This window comes from Fulmarus glacialis, unplaced genomic scaffold (genome assembly GCF_000690835.1).
Source record: "Fulmarus glacialis isolate BGI_N327 unplaced genomic scaffold, ASM69083v1 scaffold5263, whole genome shotgun sequence".
Lineage (NCBI taxonomy): Eukaryota > Metazoa > Chordata > Aves > Procellariiformes > Procellariidae > Fulmarus > Fulmarus glacialis.
The window spans coordinates 2,035-23,196 of NW_009204756.1; the positions used below are offsets into that span (position 1 = coordinate 2,035).

General features: G+C 35.7%; 1 protein-coding gene across 1 annotated transcript in view; it reads left to right on the forward strand.

Annotated features, from left to right (window-relative positions):
- The window catches only part of LOC104074820 (armadillo repeat-containing protein 4-like), a 90,411-nt gene that overhangs the window by 1,586 nt on the left and 67,663 nt on the right, over positions 1-21,162 (forward strand). Inside the window, exons 2-8 of the mRNA XM_009575094.1 lie at positions 1,170-1,327; positions 2,614-2,809; positions 3,337-3,443; positions 3,886-4,022; positions 5,043-5,159; positions 6,283-6,314; positions 10,324-10,468. Of these exons, the coding sequence (XP_009573389.1) occupies positions 1,170-1,327; positions 2,614-2,809; positions 3,337-3,443; positions 3,886-4,022; positions 5,043-5,159; positions 6,283-6,314; positions 10,324-10,468 (892 nt within the window). The remainder of the gene's footprint in view (positions 1-1,169; positions 1,328-2,613; positions 2,810-3,336; positions 3,444-3,885; positions 4,023-5,042; positions 5,160-6,282; positions 6,315-10,323; positions 10,469-21,162) is intronic.

Here is a 21,162-nt window from a genome sequence, read left to right on the forward strand (position 1 = left end):
CTCGCAGCAGCCACCCCTGCAGCCGCCCCGCTACCAAAACCTTGCCATGCAAACCCAATACACTCCTGATTAAGCATAGGTGTTTTACTGCTGTTACTGAGGCGGATTAACAAGCACAGTCTTGCATTACAGCTTCTTTGTGAACAGCAATCTCCAAGTTCTTTCTAAGTAGGCAGTTTTAATATACTAACATGGTTTCAGTCTTAATCAGTAGTTATACTGCTGTAGCTTACTTATCAAATATTCTAACGGTTCTTTTAGTATTCTGATTAAGCATAGGTGTTTTACTGCTGTTACTGAGGCGGATTAACAAGCACAGTCTTGCATTACAGCTTCTTTGTGAACAGCAATCTCCAAGTTCTTTCTAAGTAGGCAGTTTTAATATACTAACATGGTTTCAGTCTTAATCAGTAGTTATACTGCTGTAGCTTACTTATCAAATATTCTAACGGTTCTTTTAGTATTTGAAAATTAGTGCTGAAAAAATAATGATGATCAAGAGGTTTATGCTTCTTTTTTAATCTGGTGCTGACTGATTTTCCAATGATACCTAAGGCTTATACGATAGTAACTCTATTTAGTTTTTGTGATTCTTTGAACAATAACATAGCAAGGTGCAATGGATGCACACAATCATTTTTCTTGGCTAAATCACAAAGGTACTGGAAAATTTTCAGAATTTTCCTTGATAAGTTGTCAAATTCAGGTTCTGTTTAGGTAACGCTGTAGAAATACCCTAATTCTGAGAAAATATTTTATTCCCTTCCACCAGAGAGTTCTTTCCAAATAGAAATATACATTTATATCATTTTAAGTCAGTTGTCATTTATGAACCTAATACTTAGCAGTCTTGTAGAAGGAACATGCAGAATACGAGTGAATATTTTGTGAGGCCAAACAGCAGGTGTGACCAGTCCTGTAAGAATAGTTTTTCACAATTCAGCCTGTCAAAATTCTATTTAAAGATGTTGCCAAGGTAAAACAAATGAGTTACAGATGTCTGATTTGCAGTGAATAAATTGGCTTACCTCTGAAGTTTTCAGAAATCCAGTTTAAAGAAATTGTATATGCTTTATCATGTGAAGCTTGAATACCATTCAGGATTCTTCTCTAAAATTTGCTGTTTATTAAAGTTCTTATTTTAAAAAGATATAATTTAATTTTTCTAGCGAAGCAACTGTTCAGTCTGAAGCCAAAGGTGAAGATGGCCAACCATTGCTTCTCCTCACAGCATCAACTCTCAGAGTTCGCAGTTTTGACCAGCTGTCCTGTTTGCTACAAATTGCTGTGGAAAGAAAGTTAAAGGAAGCACAAGCATGCCTTGAAGGTTTCCTTTCTTCTTTTTTTTTATCTTTCCTCTCTCTTAAAAAGTGTGTCTTCTCCTTCAATTCGTGTTTATGAAATGGGAAGAAAGAAAGGCATGTCTTCATTTTAAGTATATAAGAAGGTGTTGATTCATGAAGGTGGCTAAAGGTGCTAATCCAGAACTTAATGAAGTTTCTATTTCTTCTTTTATTTTCACAGAAATCAGTAACAGAGAAATCTGGAATAAAGTTAAAATAAAACTGTTGAATCTCATATACAAATTCATGTATATTGAATAATACCACAGCTATTGCAACAGACAGTAGGTTTAAATTTCTGAAAAAGAATGTCTTATTGGAGGCTAATAGTTTTTCCTATGTTTGTAGTTTAATCCTCTTTTAAAATGTTACATCCTTAAAAAATAGCCAAAGAAAAACTTATACACTTAAGGCATTCTTACCTGCACAAGGTTCACGGTGAGCAATTCCAGCTCCCTCTCACAATGTTTTTTAAAATAGGTATGAGTACTTTTACTGTGTCATATCCAAGTCCTAGATTTTCAAACTGACAAGAAGACCCTCGATACGCTAAACTGGATATCCTCCTCTCATTGGAGGTAGAAGAGATTAGTAATATTCTTTGGTAATATTAATAGAAATTGCATCTGCAATACTAAAATATAAATGCTCATACTGGATTAAACTTCAGATCCATCTAAGCCAGGGTCCTGTCACTGACAGTGATCAACCATGAATAATAGGGAGGAACAGTATGGATAGGGCATTGTGCAAAGGCGTTCACAGATGCATGGGACTTCATTTGCAGGAATAGAGCAAAATGTTTTTGTAAAACCCATTGACATGCAGTTATGTCACTGTTTACCAAAAAGAACAGCTGGCATAGCTGAGGAAGTAATGGGGCCATTGGGAATGCTGTTAGAAAACTTTAAAGATGTTGTTTATCACTAAATCATATTTCCAAAATTATCAATTTTGAGTGAGTTAAACCCATTGATTTCCTGTTTTGGTGATCAGCCAGGCATATATTCTGGAAAGGGGACTGTTGATAAAGGGAAGTATTTAATATTCACCTCTTGGTTGAATGAATCTTAATCTTTGTTGTGAAAAGCAATTTTGTTTGTTATGAAAAATTTCTTTTTGTTCTTAATGTTTTCATATTTTTAAAAGTGCATTTCAAATTACAACAGAGGGCTATGAAACAATACATCATACAGTAATATTTGATGAATAACTATGCACATTGTTAGAGTATAGTATCACATTATATGATTCTGTTTCATGTTTACAGCTAACAGAGATCCTATAGTGAAAATTCTTGGCCCTGAATATGGGACTGTTGAAGGAGAAGATATGTCCATGTTGCATTTATTTGACAAAGTGAAAAAAGATGATGACCCTGAAACAGAGATGAAAATGAGAATCTTTCTTCTTCTTCATCAGCTGGATTTGCAACTGCTTAATAGTTCTTTGAAACACATTTCACAGTAAGTGCATTTCAAATGGAAACTAAGCATGTCAACCAGTGCATTTTTGTGTTTTATTGTTAAATCAGATTGGTTTCAAACCACAACATGTGCTTTTGGTGTGACATAAAAATAACTTTTACTGTTCACTAAGTTATTGAAAAAACATTTTTTTTCTGAAGATTTTGCTGTAGGTGTGAGTATGCAAGTGTGTGCCCGTGAGTGTGGTTTTTTATTGCATATGTTTCGTGTTTTGGTAGCAAATTGAAGTCATTTGTACAAACAACAAAGTTACAGTTAAATATTTTCAAGGAAATGTTTATTTCTTCATGGAAGCATATTAAGTATTACATTGAGTCTGTTTTGTAGTTACAAGGACTTCATATTAGTTATGGAACTAAAATTTTACTAAGCTAACAGATAAAATAAAGAAAAACAATGGGAGATGAACCATTTGCAGATTTTGTTGCTACTATTAAGAGTCTTTTCATTTCTCTGAATACATCCTTTTGATGAATACATTTTAGTCCATTTTCTATTCATTGCAGAGACGTAAGACTAAATCCAGCTGCTATAAATAATGAAGTGAATCTTCTCAAGAATTTCTCTGGGGAAGGAGAAGATACAGTACTGGAATCACTGAAATATACATCAGGTCCAAATCTGATCATATCTCACGTTTATATATACCTTTATTAAAGTACTTGACTTCTGTGTGAAATTTGCTAAATTAATTTCAGTAATAAATTTGAAGTGTTTATTTCTACTTTAAAGTTATAAAGTAAAATAAAAAGTATTTTCAGATATGGAATGTTGTTCTTCAGCCTTTAGTTATAGAAATAATCTCCGATCATATGAATTTCTTCAGTGGAAGTAGAGGAAGTGAACTGAGTCCCTGATCCTGAAAAGTGCTAAGCACAGTTGCACGGGGCCACGCGTCACAGAGCTTTGCATGATTAATTCCTAACACTATGAATTCTTAAGAATAAGGAATTGTTCTGGGAATTTCATTTGTATGCATGTTGTATTTATCATCAAGCATAACTATTAAAAATACTTTTAAACTGGATAAAAACACTAATGCTAATTGGTTACAGATTACACATTCTCTAATGGATGCCGAGCTCCTCCCTGGAGACAAGTGCATGGAGAAATTTGTTACTTAGTCATCAAACCACATGACACTGATCCTTTGTATATCACTTGCAGCACAGCAGGAGTGTTTTTAAATGGAGTAAGTAATAATAAAGGATACCATGGAGTAATGAATATTTTTATGTGCTAAAATCAAAAATCCATCAGGTTTAGGGTAGTGGTGTTGAGGCTGTAAGACCTGCAGAGTTAGTTTATAGGTACAGAAGGAGAAGACACACTAATAAATGTATGCTAGTTTTCCCATATGTTTTGAGTGCTTTTTCTATAAGTTTTATACTAGGAGTGTATTCTGCACTTTTTGCTAACAGTGTTTGTTTAGTCTTTAAAGATGTCCTAACAGTCCTTCACACTATTCCTGTTTAAAGGTACTGTGGGAATAGATGCCTCTCTAGTGCCTCATTGCTCTTGATCTGAGGTGCAATATTATTGTGTGGCTAATATAGCTTGCTTTTGTCTTTTTATAAATGATAAGCAGTTCTTTCTCCCTTCAGTGGAAGTTTTTTTAAAAGTATCTCTTTTCTTCTACTTTTCATTTTGGTTACCTCTTTCCTTACAGATGTTATTTAGACATAATAGTCCCCACTATGTATTTTAAGCAGTGACCAGAGCTCTTATATTCATGTTGAAGAGAGACTGATGTCCGTCAGGTGTAACTCCACAAACTGATTTCCTAAGAGTTAAAAAATCCAGGGAAATTTTGACTTAGCACGTTATTAATGGATGAAGCTCAGTCAGGTCACATTATTTTCTGTGATTTTAGACATCTGCCATACTGCACTGGAAGCTCGTATTTACTTGGTTGTTTGCCATTAGGCATAAATTCTTTTCAGTGGAACTACCCACAGTACAATTAACTGATAGTAATTACTTGCAGAATTCTATGTAAGATCTTGATTATCTGTTGGGATCCATGGAGATGATCCATGCATCTCTATAAAGCGTTATTGAAGTTTGATGGACTCTGTGCTGAGCATGAGACTTCTGTACATAATTCATTATAGTATGACCTCTGTGCTCTTTAGCAGTATTTTATGATGCAGATTAAATTACCTGTGTAAGGCAATACTATTAATAATTTTAAATTTATTCTTTTTTTAAGGGTGAGATAAATGGTAAAGATGGCATTGACTATGAAAGAAAAAGTGATGTATATAAAGATATTGTCACATTTTTAAGGGAGAGATCACCTAGATTTGTAGAAAATATGGCTAAACAGGTATGTATTTACTGATACTGGGTGTAAATTCTACTTTTTACAAGCGTACCTTGTACATTGCTAAGAATTACATTATAAACCTGGCTGAATGTTTATGTTCTTTATCAAAGATAAATCTGTGATTAAATGAAGAATTTTAAAGACTCTGAAATGTATTTACTATTTTTCTTTGGATTTGTTTCAGTTTCTACTAAATATATTCATTTTGTAAATAGCAAATAATATACTATTTCAAGTATTGTTCTATCATACCTTATTATGAGGTTTGATCCAGTATGTGAAGTCAGCTTCTAATTTTGCATAAGAAATTTTGCTCATCTTCCGTTATTATTCTTCGTGGAGCACTGGAAATGTTAAAGCAGGAAAATATGATATCCTTACAGAAGAGGTCAGCTTTTTATGACAATATTTTTCTGTGATCAAAACCACTTAAATTTTTATCTTCATTCTTTGTAACCCAAATATAAATAATAGCCCAACTTTTTTATGAGAACTGCCTGATTTAAATATCAGAGCTGAGAGTTAAACATCCAGCTTACACACAAAATGTTGCCTCAGCCATTGCAAAATGCAAGTGTTTTGGCTTTTATTTAGAGCTCTTTATTAGCTAGAATCACATAGTGCTACTACAATTTTAGTTGTTTCATCATTCCTGATAAAAACTCTTTTTTCAGATTTATAGTGTGGTTATAACAGATTAATAACTTGGCGGTAAAATTCATTACAGGCTGAAACCTGTCAAAAGTTTTATTGTGGCTATTTATATGCAATTTTAATTATTGCAAGAAGGAAGTCATTAACAGGGAAATTTTCTTATCCTTCAGTTTTGATTTTCTGGGAGGTAGGGCTGATATTTATTTTCTTTGAGATATAGATATTTGACAGTTCTGAAAGAACAGAGCATTTCAAGTTGTACACATAAGTACAGTAGCTTATATTAACAGTAATGGAATTAAATTTGTAAGTTGTTCTGTTTGAAAGTGCAGTAAGTTCCAAAATGTGTTTTATTTATCCCATAGGCAAGGTTTTTTTTAATGTTTTATCTACATATCGGTTTACATTTCACAAATGTGACAATACATGAATGCTTTTAGACATAATTACTGGTTTAATGTATTTTCAGAGTGATTTGGCTTCATTTGATGGTCATGAACGGTAAAATGATAATATTTTAATAATGTTTTACAGTTCTAATCCTAAATGTTAATATAGATTAATGTTAATATCAGTAATAGAGATAACATACCTTTCTTTACTGGTTTTCTGCTCTTATAAAGATACTGTAGCTATTCAAGAAATGTGTACACTTATTAAATAAGAGTAAATGAATAGAATTTATCCTGTTTTCCTTCAATTGTCATGTAAATCACTTACTCAGTATTCCCTGACTGTATAAATAAGTTTATGCTGAAGAGTATAAATTATACCATTTTAAGGTTTAGGAATATCATATCATATTGCCTTGCTGAAGAGCTGGTTTAGTACATTCTGCATTCTAAAACTAGAATTTAAACAAGTTAATACTGTAGAGCTGCAGAGCATTTGTATTTGAGGGAAAATCTTCTCTACTCTAGAACTCTGAAAAGCAGGGAAAAGCTGTATTTCCAAGTTGCCTACATGAAATAAATTATGACTGGAAATAGTTTTGATTTACTTTCTGAGGAGAGGAGAGCTTCAGAAAGCTCATTACATACACATATATTACAAACCCAATTAACTTTTATAATATCTTCTTGGCCTTGTTTAAGCTAACATTTAGAATTGCTGCGTTGGCATACAGTGCTGTAGGAAACATACTTTTTAACATGTGCTTAGCTGGTCAAGCTACATCATCAATTCCCCTGTGATTTGTCTAGTTTATCATGTTTTAAATTGTCTTGTCTAGAGTACATTTTCAGAATGAGAGAATTAGCATGTGTTAGTTTATGATTAGACAGTTGGGTCAGCAAGCCTGGAACAGACGATTCACATCAGGGACTGGTCGAAAACAGACCATACTGTCTCCTAAGTCTCCTTAAAGTCTCTTAAGACTCCTTAAAACTGCCTTGAATCAGATAGATAAAGGAATGTCTTCACCTATCTGGTAGTGACAGCTGCAATAATAATAGTAAGTAATGATTGTATGCTGTCTTTCCTGTAAAAATTGAATATGTTCCAGTAGAGAATGAGAGTTGACAAGAGTCCTTTCTGTTCTGGATATTTTTGATCAGCCATGGTACTAGACACAGACAGCTGAAGGATTGGTAGGTGCCACTCATCTCCATTCTTGTATGTGACTTGTTCAACAATGTTTTGTTCTGAGAAACAGAAGATGAAAAAACTGAAATGGAATGTGTTTATATTAATTCTAAACTATATCAAATTAAATTACTTGGAACTGAAGTCTAGCAGTTTATCATAGCCTATTTCCAGTTTTATGTTCATTATTTTCTTGTGGGAATTTTTTGTAAATCCTTTATGCAGGGAAATAGTTTTTATATGAATGATCCATTGACGGCAGAATGACTGACTTTGCAATTCTAGATCTTAAAACTCATTTGGAATTAGGTTCTATAAAAGTGCTTGTGTCACAAATTATTTAACATACTAGAAATTGAACAACACCCAACATTCAAGTATGTTCAGGAAGTTCCAAATTTAGCTAGTTCAGTTATTTCAAAAACTTTAATTTGCACACGGTAACAGCTACTTTCCAGATTAATGTTTCATTCTTTTAAAGGCAATATGATTTTATCCTTATAATCTAATTCTACATTTAATACATACAATTTTTAAGCACAGCATCCTGGAATTGTACTTATAACTTATTGTTTTAATATGCATTATTCATATAGCAGTATGACTGACAAACCATGTCTCCTTCTTTTATTAGGAATATAATTTTTTTGAGGAACCAACATATGAGAAGAATTATCAATGTATGGAAGTAGTTTATGCTAAGGTCCCTGGCCAATCCCAGAACCTTTATGATTTTACCGAAAAGAATGTATGTGAGAAAGTGAAAAATTCTGTAGCAAGAAGGAGATCCATTGACAAGAAGAAATTAGAACCATCTATGAAGTGGAAGAATATTGGGCTTTCTGCTTCCCACAGATAAGTAGTTGTCTTTATAATTGAATTTTCCTATAGATCTCTCTAAACTGTGCTAATGATTGGACTGCATGTTATAGGTTTGCATTATTATCTTAAGTTAGGAGCAATAAAACAAAATTTACTACATGTTAATTTCTAAGAAGAGAGTACAGACTACCAAAGAGATTTCTCTGTTTTCTTCTGTCATGCAACAACTTTGATGATGTTATGTCATTTCCACAGCAAGGCAGAGAAATATCTTGCAACCATTTGCAGTACTGGTCCTCCAGGACTGTGATATTATCATACTTGTGGTGTAAAATGCCCTTTAAAGCAAGACAGAGTAGACAATCTAATCTAAACCACACTTTCTGAGGGAGGCAAAAGAGATCCAGGATGGAAAATCAGGATGACTATTATTTATACGACCAATTTTTAATGATTTCATATTACATGAGCCACGTTTCTAGCTCTGCTTAGCAACAGTCTTCACTGTTGAGATTATCTCAAAGTTTGGACACCCAAAAATACACTATACATACATTGGATATTGTTGGATTTTTCTTCTGAAATCAGAACTCTGTTCTGATTTCATGTTTCCTGATTTTGTGTTAATGGAGGAAGAAGAATGAAGGAAAGACTTTGATTGTCATCCTACAAAAAAAAGTCAGTATCTTCTCAAGTCTGCCAATCTGACATACTGCAAGAAACACTTTAAGAGATTTTGGGTGTGACCTACAGTCATCAGTTAAAAAAACGTGGTTTTCCGGAGACAAGAGTTTATCTTTTTCCACAGTCATTGTTAGAGTCTAGATGTAGCGAAATTGGCTGTAATCATGAGTAGTATTCTCTTTTATTGTTGTGACTGTATAGTATGACCAGCCCAGGCTTGAAAGGACATTTTGTTTTCACAACATTGTAAATTAGGGCCAAAAAAGCACCAGAGATTGTGCCCAGTTAGGCCTAGAAGTCTTCTTGGAATATGAGGAAAGCAAGATATATTGTATTCAGCATGATCAAAGCTATGGAACAGCTCACTGTGTGGAAGAACTAGGCAGACCAGAACTCTTCTGCCTGGAAAAAATATGTCTGGGGGACAATAAGACAGATACAAAAAATCATGACTGGAGATGGTAAATAGGGAGCAGATAGACACTGTCCATTCTAGTAGAAGAACAAAGGGCATCAAATGAAAATGAGCCAGTGAGACCGGTTCAGAACAAAGGGAGAAGCCTCTTCATACAACACATGGCTAAGCTCTAAAATTCTTTGCCACAGGATGGTAGAGGCCATTTGTTTATGTGAGTTCAAAAAGCAACAAGACACATTCATGGAAGAAAAATCCATCCAAAATTGTTAATGCAAGGATGATCAGGAGTTCCCTGAATCACAATGTGCTGAAGAATATTCTGGAAAAAATAATTTCCGAGTTCTTCTATTGTTCTTCTGCTGTTACCTACATAGCTGCTATTGGTCATGGTTGGAGATGGTATTCTAGGATAAATGGACCTGTGGTCTGTCTGCATATACTCATTCTTTGTTCTTGTGTCACATACAGGTCAGCATAATATAATTTTTCTAATATTCCACTATTTTATTAAAGCAAAATTAGTCACTTAAGACACAGCATACTTTCTGTTTAATGAAGTTTATTGTGTAGGTTCATAAGCTCATATGTACTGACATAATATGTGTCCAATCATAGCTTTTTGATTCTATGTATATATATAATAATTTTTTTTAAATAAAAACAAATATTTTAGTGACAAGGCCGCAAAAAAAAGTACTGAAGAAGAAGGGAGAAGTAGTACTGTGTCTCTGAAAATCAAAAAGAAAGCCAGTGGCATTTCTTCTGAATCTGTTAAAATACAACTAGCTTCAAAATGGTATGGGTTACTTATCTTTCTTCCTTCAATTTTTTAATTTTTATTTTCCATATGTACAGTAATTATCACCATACTTAGTATTTGGCAATGTCAATTATATTTTTCTATTCTATTACTAGACAGTGTTGCCATACCTGTTTAAAATGTGCTTGTTCATATTAGTTTATAGCTGTTTAAAATGGGTGATGCTGTTTATTTATTTTTAGTAAGACATCAGGCAGGTTTGAAGATGTTAGTGAAAGTTCCTCAGAGACTGAGGAGGATGAAGAACAGCCTGTACGTCATCAGGAAGGAAACACTGATTTGCCCTCAGAATACTGGGGAATTCAGAAACTTGCAAAATATTTAAAGGTACATAAGAAGCACTGATAAATTTCATAAAAAAAAAAAAAAGCTACTCTTTACCTTCTACATCTGAGGACACCAGACCAGCTCCTCATCCTTTCTACCTTCCATGTATTTTAGAATAGCCTTGCTATGTAGTATGTTCAAATCCTGGAACTGTGGACTTTCCTATCACACACCCATTTCTCCTGCATTTTCTTAATCTGCTATTTTTGGCTTATATAGACCCTTAGATTAAACCATCTGTTCAGTGTTATTTAAACCTTAAGATGGTATAATTTCTTTATTAATTATTAGGTTTCTGTTTTGCTTTTTGGGCGAAACTTTCCAAGATATTTCTTTATGTGGATAGTAACTTTCAAGAGTTTTTATTAAAACTGAATACTTGCCTAAAGTCTTTCATCAACTATGATTAATGCATGACTGAAGTAATTCTAACGTGGTCTTGTGTCTGGGTAGATGCTGTTAGTGGACAAGAAAATGTATGATACACAGGCATCCTCTAAAACAAAAAAAAAAAGCTTTTTTACACAGACTTGTTGAAAATCTTTTGGAACCTATAAATATAGATGTTTAGAATTCTGTGTATGTCTGAAACACGTAAAAAGCCAACAACCCTACTATTCTGGAAAACTCTAAAACTAATTATGTTTTTCCCTCAGGAGAAATTCCTTTACAAGTTTGTACTGGAATTCATGTACTGTAAGTTACTAATAAAAGCGCTGGTTTATTTGTTTTTTTGAGTACAACTACAGAGTATACACATCCGACTGATAAAATGATAGTGCTGGCATTTGGTACAGCAGAAATACTTGTGAGGAATAAACAAAACTTTGGCTCCTTCCAGTCCTTTAACCATTGTAGAAGAGTAACTTAGTCTTTTAAACAGTTTTCAGTGCACTCACACTGCTTGTTCTCAGTTCATGTGTGTGGGGCCTATCCTAGTGGCTGTAGCCAAAGAGACACAGAAAAGCATGGATAATACAAATCTTTCTACAATTCTCTTTGCCTTTTATTTTCTAGGTCGGACCTCTATATTCTTGGCATTTTGGCTATGCTAAAATAACCCTTTGCAAGTGGAATCTGGTGTAACATTCAGCATTTAACTTGCTCAGCTATCTGCTAAAGCTAAACATACTATATGTACATTTTGCATGATACAATTGTTTTCATTTGCATATAATTACAGTTCAAGGTGTTCTTTTCAAATCTTTCAGTCTACTAATAGCTTGCTTCTGTCTGTCTTATGGACCACCTCTTTGTACTTTTCTGAGAGCTCAGAGAAATAACCATGCTACTTTTTAGTAAAGACCCAAGGTCCTCCTGGAGAGAATCTTGAAATTCATTACTGTTGATGAACTCCCAGAAATCTTTTCATTGGCCCATCTATGGACCACCCTCTTTACTGACTCTTCTCTCCTGGTTCCATAATTCTCAGACTCCCTTTCCTCTCTAGACCCTTCGTGTAGTCATGTTTAGAGTTTAGTATTGGACCTGACTGAATACTGAAACATATCTATGCTTGCATGAAACCTCTTCTGAATGAAGAATGAGAATGGCAAATAGGAAAATATATTTTTCATGCTCCTCTGTTTTAGAAATGAGTATATTTTGTTCCAGCTGTCAACAACCAAAATTACTTAATGGCTTAGAACGAGAAAAAGAAAGGGGAGCATTTTTGATCAAATTGTGAGTACCTGTTAAGAAGTGTTTATAATACAAAATTCTATCATATGAAGAAGTTTTGTTATGAAAATTCAAATGTATACTTGTTTATGTATTCATGCACACCCGAGTCTTCCAATAGTTCTTTAAATTAGATGTAAATTAAACAAAGTACTTGAAGATATTCTTAAAATAGTTCTCTGTTGATTCTTAGCTACGTAAAGCAAGAAATCCCTAGTGTCAGATAAAGCTGAAAAGAGATGCCTCAGTGCCATACCACAGACAGTGGTTGAAATTTTTATTGATGGAGTGCTACTTTAGCTTGCACATGGAATTCATTTTAATTCAAGTATAAATACTGCACTTCTGGCCAGACTTAGGAGATTTTTTGGCATTCTTGTTGTTCATGTAGGCAAGTGTTCATGACACATGCAACATAAGAGAAAATAAATTTATGACTGCAATATTTAAGTATCTACAAGCATATTTATATAGAAGCACAAATTTCAGAGGGCTTGTGTATCTTCAAAGTTTGTATACGTTATTTGCACATCTTGAAAATTTAATGAAAAGCCTTAAATAATAGATGTTTGAGATACCAAGTTAGAAAATACAATAATTTATAGATGCGACCATTTTTTGAATTCTGCTAAAGTAAATGTGAATCACAGTTCAGCAAGACTCTATAAAAGATCAATCTGCAAACACAAAACTTCCATAAAACCTGAAAGATGCCTAGTTTTTATACCAAAGTTAGATTGTCATTAAAACTTAAAAAGATGTTTGCTTCCTGTATAAAGCAAACTTGCCAGATCCTGTGAATTGTGCCTGTAGACTATGTATTTGTATACCTCTTCATGGAGAGAAAATTTCAGTGCAGGGGAAATTCCCTTCTGACTTTTTGCCCTTCTCCATTCCCCCTCCTTTCTGGAAAGAGCAGCCATGTTGGAATTGCTCCACTGGGAAGCAGCTGCTTCTGTGGTCTGGCTCCTTGTCCTACCTTCAAGCTTCCCAGGGCTGTGAAACAGAAAATAGAGCATGTGTGCTCTTCCCATGTCTCCCCATCGACTTAAGAATGGGGAGCGAAGATAGATCAGTGAGCTTGGTGATGGCGTTGTGTTAAGGCATCTTTTGGAGCTAGAGTAAATAAAATTGGAAGGAAGCGCTCTGTTGATGTTTGTAACAGTGAGATTCACTCAGGACAGCCTACTTCAGATTTCACATTATTTATTAAAGTAGTGCTTCTGAAGTATTACATTTCTAGGGGAAGGGCTACATTTTACATGTGAAAAATTTTAGGAATAGGGTGAAGGGGTCACATTTTACAATGATCTTTTTAATAGAAATACAAAAAAAAAGGTGATGATAGCTGGGCACAATGCTTTGTGCTGCCTGTTGTTGAGCACTGATTATTGCCAGTTTTAAGATAAAATTGAGATGTTGAGAGGTGAATTGGGGCTGGTGACTGCGCCAGGAATAACTCCAATCTCCAGAATAAGTCTTTAATCCCTTAAGCCTTTGTGCTGCTCAGTTTTGGTTCCCTGTAAGGGTGTGATTTATATGTATACCTATGCCAGGGTGAGCTCTGGATAAAGTTCTGCAGGACCTTGTCCGTTACAGAATTCTTCCTTCACTTTCTTACCTGGAAAGTCATTCTACTTTCAGATGTATTTCAGGGGTGTACTAGTGAAACCAGTCAAGCCTTACACCTCATGTAAAATATCCACTAATTTTATATTTGTTTTGAATTACTGCAGTTCAAACGACCTCATTCCCAGAACAGCATTGTGTTTCTTTTTTACTTTGGAATCATAGGTGGACAAACCTGCTGTCTCTCCCCAGCTGCTTGTATCTTGTGCCAGGTCCAGGAGCTGGAGAAAGGCTATGGTGCTGCACAGGAGCTAGGGAGGATGTGCCTGAGTATGGCCTTGAACACCAACTCCCAGGTGCCCGTGTGTGCTAGTGCTGCATTGCAGTGGATGGCTGGGAAGGGAGGACATCTGTCACATGACTCAGTGAAATCTCATTGACTGGACAAGGAAAAGTTTGAAAGAACTGCAGGATACACTGGGTGTATTCAGGTCTGCTCTACAGCTGCATTTTGGCAGGACCTTTCGAAGACTGTTGCGTTCAAGCAACATTTCTGTAACTGGCAGGAGGCCCCTCTGTATTGGGCTTACATTACACAAAGATGGCAAACAGACCAGGGAGGCAGGAATGTACAGGAATATTACTTCTGGTCTTTGTCTCTTCCCTTTTCTTTCTGTCCAACTCCCTCTAAAAGTCCTTACTTATTTCTAGGCAATAGGGTCAAGGAAATGAAAGTCTTAAAAGACCAAAGCTATGGGTCTAGTTCTTACAGTGCATGTGTTGCTGTGAGTATTGGCTGGGCAAGACCTACTGCCCATCACTTCTACTTCCCCTTTGCAGTGCAAGCAGAGCTGAGCCGGGAGGATGTCGTGTGGCTGATGCACCGCAGGCAGAGTTTGTTTCCTTTTCACAGGAAGCTCAAAGATATCAGTTAGGGAAATCCAGCTGTGTTTTGGCTTGCAGGAAGGAATAGTGGATCCCCAGCTGAGCTCTTTGTACATGGAGGGCACTAGCATTCTTGGGGAAGAAAGGTACAGGTTAGAAATGCAGAAAGTCAAATAGACAGTGAAAAGATGCAGGGAGGCTCTGCCAGGAACTAAGATGCAGGATCTGAAATGAGAAGTTCATGTAGCTATTGTTGATAAACAGTATGGGATAGTTTTATTCCCCAGGAATAAACAGGAAGGTCTGGAGGTTGGAATTTAGGGGCTTGGGGCAAACCAGGGTGCAGGAAATGCTTGTATGCATGAAAGGTAGGACAGGGAGGGTCCAAACTATTAGAGAAACAGGGAGCCTGTTTCAGAACTTTTGAGGACCAAATCTTAAACAGCAATTGCATGTGTGTGAGGGGAGTTCTTTTGCATTCTATATGCAAGGTTTGCAATGTGACATTTCTCTACTTGGAGGGGAAGGAGGAGGCCCTAGTATGCATTAATATAAAGTCAGTCACAGTTTATCTCTAAGATGAGACTTGTCATATCTGAGGTCTAAGGTTTTAGATATCTGAAAAATAGATATCTTCCTTGTAAAATTTTGTGATAGAAACACCCAGCCTTTCAAAACAAATTATTACTTTCTTGCGCAAGTGAAAATTGTGTAGCAGTCTCAACCTTCCTGTGGTTTAACAGGTGGTATATACAGCAACTCTTTTATATGAACCAATTATAAATTTATGGCACTTGCGAAGACATTGATGTAGTTTGTAGATTTTTCTCAAAATTTGTATGAAATAGAGGATAGACACAGTATTTTTTAGCTGCATAATGGAAAAGTATAGCTTTCTTAAGTTGTAATGGTATTGGAAATGTTCCAAATTATTAAGATTACACTAGTACTCATAAAAATTTAAATCAGCTTCATAAACATGCATGGATTAAGAAATCAATTGTATTTTGGGATTAGCAGAAAAGTTATTCTATTTTATTCTAAAATGCAGAACCTCAGAAGAGACGTGAACATAGTAGCTTAAGGAATGAAATGGGTCTTTTAATACTAATTCATTTAAAGTGAAACTACACAAAAACTAATTTCAAATTTTGTAAGACAAGGAAAAATTGTATTAGTGTTACAGTGTACCTGCTAAAGTACCAATTGTGTGTTTACTTATTTTACATATTGTAATACTGCTCAAAAGTTTGGTGGTAGTCATAGAAAAAGTCTAAAATCTCTGGTGTTTATGGATATCCCTGAAAAACAAACTGCACAGAGAACTGCAAATACAAATTCTGAGGAGCTAACTCTCTATTTCTTGACTCTGCTTCCATCTTCCCAGGAAGAGTTACTGGTTGGTAGAACTTTACAACTATAATTGGATACTTATATGATTAACACAGAAGTTATGAATTTCGTCAGATGTGTAACAACCTTAGAAATTATTTTGTGTGCAAAATTATCAAAGAAATTTATCTGTAATCTTGAAATCTGGCCCTAGATGTGGAATCGAGGCAAATATTAGAGTCTAATAGCAGGAGCAAAAATATCTAAACTGTGTAGGAAATATATTGCACATTATATTATTTTTTCCACAATCTGTGGATAAGTGTTAACTGTTTTTTCGTTACAATCTCACATTAGCAGGAATTGCATGAGATTATATTTTAGCTATTAAATACAAAATAAGCATCTATAAGTGCATATAAAATATTTTCGTATATAAAATAATTTTGCCACTGTGTTTTCAGGACTGACCAACTTGCAGATAATTTAGCTAACCTTAATAGTAGAGTGTCTAACAATAAATCTTTTCTCTTCCCTTATGAAAGTATATGGTGGGGTAATATGAAGGAGCTTATTCAAATGAACTGAAAGATCAAGATGAAAAATAAATTTTGCTGTAGTTTGACTAAGTGGTAGACTGTTTTTCAAAAAATATCAAATGTATGAGACATAATCATGTGCCACCTGCTAGTGTTTCTAGGCACATGGCTAACCTGTCAACCTTGGCAAGTAATCTCTTCATATCACTCTCTTCTCCACTGTTAATGAACATCTCTTGTTCCCATCTTCCAGTATCAGCCAAGATTTTTTTTTTAATTTCAGTAAAGAATGTAGTTACCAAAAAAAAGGGATAAAACTATGGGAAAACTGCATTTTGTACTTAAGATACGTATTTTTTAACAACCTAGCCAGTGCTGATCATGACAAAGAAATCTTTTTATGATAAATTTACTGGGCAGGAAATATTGGCAAATGGTGAACTCTCAAATTATTATTATAATTGACAACTCTGAAGCACTTGCATAGCTCGCTCCTCAACAAACTGTACAATCATTCCTCATCACAAGAGACATATACAATTCATAACAACCAGTTGATTTTTGACCATTAACACCAATTCTGATGAATTTCTATATAGTGGAGGTTTAATTAATGTTCTGAGGGTTACCCATTCCTAAGAGTTTCATAGCTGATTAGATGAAAGACAAGATAGAAATAAAGAAAAAAAAAAAGGCAAAAAAAGTAGAATTCAACAAAAAACAAGAGAGATGGTATGTCAAAAATTAAGGGCTGAGGAAAAGAATGTAAAATAACTGATGTTTGATTCTTCTCTTTCTGCAGGATTGTATTCTATTGTAAAAGCAGGTAATTAAATTAATGAGCTATGGTTTTGACACCATAACTACTGTACCTCTAAAATAATTGTAAATTGCCACAGCTGTCTCAATCTGACTTACAATCATGAAGTAGATAGATAATCAAATTGTTGGCTTTCCTAAAGAATTAGAACATGATTGTGTCTGAAAGCTACCAAGAGTCTTAAGAAGTGAGAACAGCATTCTTCATTGGTTCTAAGTGTTCCGCATTAGATCTAGGCTCAATTTAATCACAGCTACTATACACAGTTATTTCAGAAGCTTGCCTGTGCTTCAGCCATATCTTCATCTATATTTGTTTTTCCTATGCTCTGACTAAGCTCAGTTTTTAAGTTTGTTTTATTTCTCCAGAGAACATTTTTCTCTTAGTTTTTCATAAACTATTGGTATCATTTTTTTTTTCTTGCAAAATCTTCTTTGGCTGGTTTCAAATCACACTGTCATTTCTGTCTGCTCAGTGCCTATGAAACTTCACCAGTGTGCTAGCTCTCCAGTAGTCTATACAGGCACAGGTCCTTCCTAGTTCAGCCTCATTAAATTTTCTCCACAGATTCACTTCCACTGGTTTCCCAAATGAGTTGGATCTATGAAAATAAAATAGCTGTAATAACATTAGGGCTTTTATTCTCTTTGTGAGCCAAGTGCTAGGCACAATCGAAATTGCTTAGGCAGGTCTGACACTGTCACACAAGGTCAGTAGTACATCTGTATTATTGGCAGCATATGTCACATCTCCAACTCTGCAGTCAGGATTTACAAGTATCAATGTTAAATTAAAAGACGGTAGTGCTGTTTGTGTAGCCTTTTTTTTTTAATTTAATCCTAGACCCTTTTCTCTTTCTCATTCAATCCTCATTTCCTGCTAATTTCTGCATGTTCTTTTTAAAAATATATATGCTTTATTTTCCTCAGATAAAGTGGTCAAAACCAGGGAGGGGGCTGTATCCTTGTTCTAGTGCCAAGACATAAAAGGCAATACCTAGACTGGGATTCATCTCACCTAGCTCTAATTGTAAACAGAGTAGGTGTTTGTGGCTGAGCTGGGCATACAAGGCTACCTTTATGATTAGTGGAAAAAATAGGCACTTTTAGGATGTGATTCATCTGATATTTTAAGCATCTAATTCAGAGTGAGATGGATCACGTTTTCAACTTCATTGTTGACTTGATCTCAATTAACAGGAATGTAGGATGGCTGTAGATGACTCGATCTTAATTATCAGTAATGTAGGATGGCTGTAGATGAGTGAATTTAGACAGATGATTCCCATCCCCATGGTCTTGTGCATTTGAAGTCATCAGTGAGTGTAATGTGAAGTAGTCTTCTGAAGGCCTACTCTTATTGTAGATTATTTAGGTATTTGGAAATAGGGGTTTGCATGCTTTCCGGCCTCTTTTCCTTGGAGTACTTTGTAAAGATCAGCCTATTTTGTAACAGCCTTAGAAACTAATTGGCAGTCCTCAGTTAATGGGAGAATTAATTGATTGGCATCTGGTAGATACCTATGCTCTAACTTTGGCCTAGCCAGCTTGGTGACTGTGCTTGAGCTTTGTTTACATAGACAATAGGCATGTGATCAGCATCCTATAGGTTTGTCTTGCTTCTAGTTCTTCGGAAGGGTTTCAGCAGACCAGACCTACTAGCTTTGCACAGCTCTTTACCTTCTTATCACCATATGCTGCACTGTCTCTGGAGCTCTTCAGGGAGTGGGCTGCGAAGTATCCTCACATTTTTAGGGTAGTTCTTCTGACATTGTGTTGGTGAACAAAGAGAGAGGCTATCTGGATTCTGGAGAAAAGCAGGAGTAAATAAACATCTGGAAGGAATTTGTAAGAATTAGCTATCCAAAAAACCAGCAACTAGTGGAGATTTTGTGACATCTGACTGAGATTGATGTTGTCTGAGCAATCAGAAAAGCAAAGTAAAAAATCCAGTCATTTCTACACAGATGCAAAGGACCTTATCTGCCTTCTGGTTATCACTAAAACATACATATGTCCTTTCTTTGAGGAATCATGAATCCAAGTTACTCACTGTTGTATGAGAAACAGCATTTTTGTTGTCTTTATCCAAGAATCACTTTTAAGTTTGTATCTTGGTCTTCTGAGTTACTTTGGTGTGTAACAGCCCAACTAGCTGTTCTCACCTATCTGTACTGGCACATAATACATCTGAGAGCTTATTTGCTTGTTTTTCTTGCAAAACAAATTTAGCCATATTTAGCAGTTTTCCTGAAGGAACATTTTTTGTTCAGTTGATATCTTTTAGCTAGTTGGTATCTTTTAGGAGGGAGATTGCATAGGCAGCATAAAGGGCATCTTTATGGGATGGGAGGGAACTGGGAGAGAAGCATAGCTCAAGGACACCACGAGCCCTAAATGTTCACTGCTCATGTCAGAGGGACATTTTGAAGGCCATTGAAGGATTACTGTAGGGTAAGTTTGTCTCAAGTTTGTGATTCATGTAGCATCACATATGACTTCAGCCAGAGACTGAAGGAGGAAAGGGAGGAAAGAAAGCGGATAAAGGCTAACGTCAGGTGGAAGCCTATATAAAAAAATGTTTGCAGGTGACTGGGCTCAAATATTTAAATATAAGGAGATAGCCCACTTGCAACAGGACAGTATAGGACTACAGCAGTTTTAGATTGAATAAAGTTAGTCCTGAATGCCATGGTCTGATTCTCTTAAACTTGATAAAAGGGCTCTTTGCTGGCCTTGCAGAGTTTTTCAAGTCTGCAGCCAGCCTTGTTCAGGACACAGAGTATCCAGATACTTGTATAAAATCAATCATCTCAGTATGAAATATCTGAACGTAGCTCTCTAGTTAGCCTGCAAGAGCTGAACGCATTGTATTGTTTGTATAGGCACTACAGACTCATGACAGTATAGGGTATTCAGGCTTACCAACAATACAGGTATTCTACCAGCACTGATGTCCTCTATGCCTGAAGACACAAACGCTGAAGACTTGGGTGTGGTGCACACACTCATTGTATCCTATCTTAGTGTCCATGATGATCCTCCAGGCTCTGGGTTGTTACAAAGAGCCTAGTCTTTTTATATACATATTTACTATCCCTTTAGAGCAGGCAGCAAGATGGAATATGAGTATCTTCTTTAACCTCACAAGTGAAGATGTTTTGTCAAGCTGTGAGTGGTATTGGCCATGTTTCTAATGCTCATCAGGCAGGCTGAGTATACATATAATGACATTGCACATTACTATTACAGTTACTGTGGCAGTGGAGTTCCCACCCCAAAAAGATTTGTTACTTGATGGTAGAAGATAGCGTGACCATTTCTAGAGGGAGTTGTCTGACCTTTTGGCCACAGATGTAGGCATGCAGAAAGCTTTGCATTTCAATACCAGAGAGCATTGAATGGAACAACTCTCCTATTGTGTGTGACTTACCAAGTGTGTAAGTCTCTGTTCTCCAGAGCAACCTCTTCTGAAAGTGAGGAGAGGGCAGGACAGTGACCGAGATTCAGTATGTCGTGATCCAAATGAGTGAGCAATCTTCCTTCAATTGGGGCTGAAGAAATGTGTGGCCTGTCACTTTCAAAGACACGGTCCTATCATCAAGGATGCTGAGGTAAATCACCTGTTCAGGGACTCCATCTGTGTTGGTGATAGTGGCAGCTGAAGGCAGTGTACTGCTGGAGAGATAAGACGTACCAAGGAGAGTGGCTTCTCTTACAAAGAATGGTGGAAGATCATGGTTTGTGCATTAAATAAAGCAATTTGCATATGCTAAAAAACCCTGTCATGGTGGGCAGAGGAAGTCTAGGATGGTTCCTGAAGCTGAGTTCATCCATGCTGGAGTGTCACTGGGGGACTGTGGTGTGAGC